Source organism: Grampus griseus (assembly GCF_964374135.1).
Source record: "Grampus griseus genome assembly, chromosome: 8".
Taxonomy (NCBI): domain Eukaryota; kingdom Metazoa; phylum Chordata; class Mammalia; order Artiodactyla; family Delphinidae; genus Grampus; species Grampus griseus.
The window spans coordinates 99,235,616-99,241,615 of NC_139002.1; the positions used below are offsets into that span (position 1 = coordinate 99,235,616).

The 6,000-nt window shown below is 38.9% G+C and overlaps 1 protein-coding gene across 1 annotated transcript in view; it reads right to left on the reverse strand.

The window, feature by feature from the left end:
• The window catches only part of LPXN (leupaxin), a 39,690-nt gene extending 34,060 nt beyond the window's left edge, over positions 1-5,630 (reverse strand). The window contains exons 1-2 of the mRNA XM_082659493.1: positions 5,309-5,630; positions 253-410 (exon numbers count right to left, since the gene is read on the reverse strand). Of these exons, the coding sequence (XP_082515619.1) occupies positions 253-410; positions 5,309-5,321 (171 nt within the window). The 5' untranslated portion in view covers positions 5,322-5,630. The remainder of the gene's footprint in view (positions 1-252; positions 411-5,308) is intronic.
• Between the last annotated feature and the right edge of the window lie 370 nt (positions 5,631-6,000).

The following is a 6,000-nucleotide window of genomic DNA, read 5'->3' on the forward strand; positions in this document are numbered from 1 at the left end:
ACTCTGCCTGTTACCAGGCCCTCAGGGAAAAAAAAAAAAAAAAGTTCTCAAAGGTTTATTCTTTTATGATGATTTTTCTCCATTCTCCTCTTCTTTCTGAAAACAACCACCTTTAACTTATCATTGAGTAATTCTTTTCTCTTTCTTGGATATATGATTTTCCTTTTGCATCATTTTATGTAAGATACAATTAATTTCCAGAAATGCACTCAAATATCTATATTCAAGGTACTCCAATAAATGAAAAGTTACCGGAAAGGGACTTGAGTCATCCGGAATGGAAGGGGCACTTGAGATCTCAGCATGGTTACTCTCCTTTCTGGAATGCTGATCCAGGGGAGAAGAAGCTGTGTTGGAGTATTCATCACTCTCCTGGAGGGTGGAGTATTCCAGTTCCTCCAACAAGGCATCTATATCAAAAGATACAAGGGAATCATGACATAGAATATGTACATTTTCTGGAAAAATTATCCTCTTAAATAGCCCCACTGTGCCTCCATTCATCTCCCTCTTCTCTTGGGTCTTAAGAGAAGGCTAAATTCAAACATCCTCCCTTACTCCTTATTTGACTTCAAGAATATGGTCTATTCTACCAGGAGATGTTTAATGCCCTCTGCATACTGTAGCCTGCTTCTTATTTCCTATGGTTGCATTCAATTTCATAGTCTTATTGTACAATTTGTCTTTTTATATTGCAGCATGTTCATTTTTATCATTTATTTAGAGTGGATCACCCATGAAGATCTCCAATTAGAAAAATGTAAATGCTACATATTTTTTCCCAATTGAAAAATATATGCAATTATATTACAGTTTTCCAAAACATACCTGTACAGTAAAACTTATTCTTAATCCTGATAATTTTTTTTCTTATATCCCAGCACATAACAAAATTCTCCAAGCAAAGTATAAGTATTCTGTCATTTAAGGTGTGGGGAGAAAAAGGGATTAGAGGGGAAACATGTTGCAAAGTCAAGCAAGATGCTGCAATCCAAACAGCTGAGATTTGTTTCTCTCGTAGTTTTCTTGGGAAAAACCAATGGACTTTATTGTATGAGTATTACACTGTTACCTTTCTGTTTTGAGGAAATTAATATTAATAATAAAATTAACACAGGACAGGCATTGTGCTCAGGAGTGTATATACTTCTTATATATTTAATTATATATTTATATATTTAGTCATCCTCATGCTTTGAGGCAAGTGATAGCATTGTCCTTATTTTGTAGATTAAGAAAGAGACAAATACCTTGTTTAAGGCCACACTGCTACTGAGTGCAGAACCCAGCTTATCCTGGGCTACCTGATCCCTGGCCCCTGAAAGTCAAAACTTCCAGACCCCATTCCCATGTGGATTCTCTGGATCATCTTGGCACGACACTTTCCTTTCTGAAGCTGTCTCCTCGTCTACATAATAAAGCAGTTGTATCACAACAGTATTTTTTTAAATTGCGGATCGAGACCCACTAGTAGATCTCCAGTGGATATCTTACCACAGATTGTAGTTTTTCAACTTTGCAAAACACTGGATTATATTATTTCTAAGGATCTGCCTAGCTCTAAAGTCTTCAGCTGAGGAAAATGAACTTTACAGGTCATTAAAAAAAAGATTTTATTTCAGATATTCGGGGATGGGTATTTCTTAATGGCATAAGAAAAGATCTAAACATTTCTTACAAATGAAATCCTCTACAGATCTTTCTCAAGAATCTAGCTCACAAATATAATGAATTTTATGCACCATTTTAGAGATAAGCAAACTGAGCTAAACTCTTCAGGGCAAATGATCCTTCAACAAATAAACTGTAATGGAAAAGAAGAGATAGAGGGGGAACCAATAGGTTAAAAGAGACATAAGAGACTTACAACCGATTTCAATGTATGATTCTTAAATAAACAAGCAAAATCCAAACAAAGAAAGAAACAATTAGTAATACTGAACAGTGACTGAAAATTCAATAAGTAGTAAGTACTGTTAACTTATTTTAGTTGTGATAGGATATTTGATAATATTAAGTAATTTCTGTTAATATTTTGGGTGTGATAATGGTATTTCATGACATTAAGAAATTACTATTAAGGATATTATGGATATGATAATGGTATTATGGTTATTTGTATAAATGTATATATATATATTTATGCTGAAATATTTACATATGAAATGATACAATGTGTGAAATCACTTTAAAATAATCTAGGAATGGAAGGCATGGGTGGATGTATACATGAAATAAGATTAACCAAGAGTTGATAATTGTTTAAGGTGATTGATGGGTACATCAGATCTCTTTAACTATTTTCTTTCCTTCTGTAAATTTTAAAATTCTCTATAATAAAAGGTTTTTAAAAAGAAGAGGAAAGAAAAGAAAAAGTAAGGTAGAAATAGAAAGTAAAACTTTTTCTCTCAGGACTTTACTAGCCAAACTGAATGCCAAATCTCTGAGTTCCAAATTTTTATTCTATAGCCCTTTATTAAGATATAGCTTCTTTCTTTTCTATTTCTTAAGCTTTGCTCCAAACAGAAGTCATGGTTCCTCTTGGATTCAAAATAAAAAATTGGGACTTCCCTGGTGGCGCAGCAGATAAGAATCTGCCTGCCAATGCAGGAGACACGGGTTCGATCCCTAGTCCAGGAAGATCCCACATGCCGCGGAGCAACTAAGCCTGTGCACCACAACTACTGAGCCTGCGTGCCTAGAGCCCACGCACCGCAACTAAGAGTAGCCCCCTCTAGCCACAACCAGAGAAAGCCTGAGCACAGCAACGAAGACCCAACGCAGCCAAAAATGAATAAAATTAAATCTTAAAAAAAAAAAAAAGGCATTTACAATAAAGATGAGGGGAGAGGGAAGACCCTCCGCAAGAGAAGCAAACAATACCACTAGGAGTAGAAGGTTACCCTTAGAAGCGCCAGCTAACCAGAGTTACTAAAACTCCTTTCTGGGTCATGAGTTAACAGGCCTTTCTCTTCCTGTTTCCTATGAGTGTACATATCACCAACACCCCGAGATTATCTCCCTTTTGGCCAGATGCTGTGATTTGAAGATGCCTAATTTCAGCATGACAAATATGGGATTACTGGTGCAGGGTAGGGGGTATCAGACTGAACACGCTGCAGTCCATTTTCATAGCGCCTCATCTGTGGAAATCAAACAGTGTCAACATTCACAGGAAGGGAAGTAAGTGAGGTGTCTTGAAGGTCTCACTAGACTGTAACGACTTCACTCAGAGCCAGAGTCTGCTCCCGCTTCCCCTTTATCTAGCATCCCCATGTAATGAGGGTTTAAGTAAGACTTTCTGGGTGGATATAAACTACTAACCTTGGGGGCAGTACTGCAGAGAGGAAATATTGGCCCGCCTGGGCTGACTTGTCCTCCATGCTATTTCTCCACATTGGAGAGGAAACACCCACCCTAAGTCTTTTGGGTGGTTATTGAGCCGATGACAATTTGAAGAAGCGATTGAGGTGTAGCTATTAACAGCCTAATGATGTTTAGCCACCTGGATAACATACATGAATGTTACCTTCCAGGCCACTTGGTACTTTCCACATTCCTGGACCAAATTTCTCTACCATTCATCCTGCTGAGGAAATGCAAAACTGCACAAATCTACTTTTTAAAAAAATATTAAATTATCTGGGTTATCCTATTGGCTGGAACACCAGAGCCAACAAACTGCTAAAATGGGAGAACACCTTGTCACTTAATCGGTTTTGGTGTCAGATGCTCCTAAGAGTGACATTGAACAAGTTATTTTGTTTTTCTTAGTTTTTTCATTTGAAAAAAAACAGTGGATAAAACCTATCTCAGAAGGTTGCTTGGAACACTAAAATGATTAACATATGTACAAATGTAGCTTAATAAGCTACACTGAATAAGCATTACTCCCCTTGCCGATTACCTACATTAAAGCCATGAGGTAGCCCTAAAATAAAAAAGCAGAACTGGACTCTGGAGGAACTTGTACAGAAATGTGAACTTCTCCAACCTTCACACAGGATAAGAACTGGGAGTCTACCCCAAATCCAAAATATATTCTACTCCAACTATCAAAACAGACTTTATTTCCAAAACAGTTCAATATTTATTAAACATTAAATACCCTTCTCCTTCTCATTAACATCTCTTCCCTCCTGTAATTTGCCTTCCTTCCTTCCTCTACTCCTCCAGCTCTCAAAATACTTTTTTTTTTTTTTTTTTGTGGTACGCGGGCCTCTCACTGTTGTGGCCTCTCCCGCTGCGGAGCACAGGCTCCGGACGCGCAGGCTCAGCGGCCATGGCTCACGGTCCCAGCCGCTCCGCGGCATGGGGGATCTTCCCGGACCGGGGCACGACCCCGTGTCCCCCGCATCGGCAGGCAGACTCTCAACCACTGCGCCACCAGGGAAGCCCTCAAAATACATTTTTTTTATAAAGACAACATGCAAGATGTTTTTTATTGTTGTCATTGGCACTTTTGACATACCCCAAACATACAAAAACCCAGGACACCGTGTAATTATGCAGCGTGAACACTGGGTAAAGGTGACTCAGTGTTAGTAAGGATGACAGCAACAAAAGTTGGCAAAAGATATGGAATGAGTCCCAAGAATGACAGACCTTACATTACTCCAAAGGTTTGAAATCAGGGATCTCTCTGAGCAGTGTGGTCAATGGCTTCACTGCTGGTTTCAATTGCTTTGGAGTGGAAGGAGGTATCATATTTGCAGGCCATGGTAATCTGTTCCTTCAGAATTGCTCTCAATAAACATCTTAGCAGTGAAAGCACTGGAGTAATAGTGCTGTATCTTATTTAATACTAAACCATGGAACAAATGAAACTGCTCTGGCCTTTCTCCAACCTTTGCGAATCCCTCATTCTTGTACTTCTATTCTATTTCTTCTCAGAACACCCTTTAACCCCCCTCCTTTTTCTTTCTTTTTCCCCCCAAATCACATCTCTGAACTTGCCAACTCTGTGATCACCCTATGATCTCCAGCAGCCCCCAAGAGGCAAAATGCTCATAATAAAATGACAATTTCAATCACAATTCAGCCCCAAAGTATTTGTGCAGCGTTTACTCTGTGGTTAGCACCAAATTCTCTGCCTATTGTGCCTCTGCAAACAGCAAACCCATAGTTCCCCAAAATAACATAGTTCCTCATGCTTCACTCTTGGTTGGCCTGAGGTCAGGAAAGAAGTGAAAATAAAATTTTCCAACACTATCCTCCATCTGGCTAGAAGTATACCCCACCACACATGGAGATGGCAGCCAAGTCTTCATTCCCTCAGAGTTTCTCCTCCAAGAAGCTCCTCACTCACCCAACTCTTCCATCGTCACACACCCAAGATGCTCTGGTACCACAGGTTGTGAAGAACTGTTTTGGCATGTGTTGAAGAAGAGGACCGCAAAGGAACTGAATGAGCCAGCGTGAAGCAGCCTCTATAACCCTTTTTGGTTCCTGTATTTGCTTAGCACTTCCTCTCTTTTGATTTGATTTGGTGAGTTTCTTTCTTTTTTTCTTTTTTGTAGGTCAGAGTTTTAAAAAATGAGCCTGACATAAAAGGTGAGTAATTGGATTTGAGTTCTGGCTGTGCTTTGGCCAGGGTGATAAGAATCAAAACTAGTTTTGAAAAATTTGAGAACCTACTATGTGCCTGGATTCATTTTGAATTCATGGGAATGGCAGATTTGCACTTGTGTTTTTGCCCAGTGTGGGTATCCTGCTGTAACTGTGCATGATGGAATCTGATTTTTTTTTCCCCTGAGGGACCACGGAAGCACAATCTCCTTCATAAAATTTCCATCAGAGTTAACTAGCACCCAATTCATTTTGCTTAATTATCCAGAAATTGTGCTTACCTGGTTTTCTGAATAGATCATCAACCCATTAAAGGCAGAAAAAAAAAAAAAGAGATACAAATGAACTTATTTATAAAATAGAAGCAGACTCACAGACTTAGAGAACTGAATTTATGGTTACCAGAGGGGTAGTGGTGGGGAGGGATAGTTA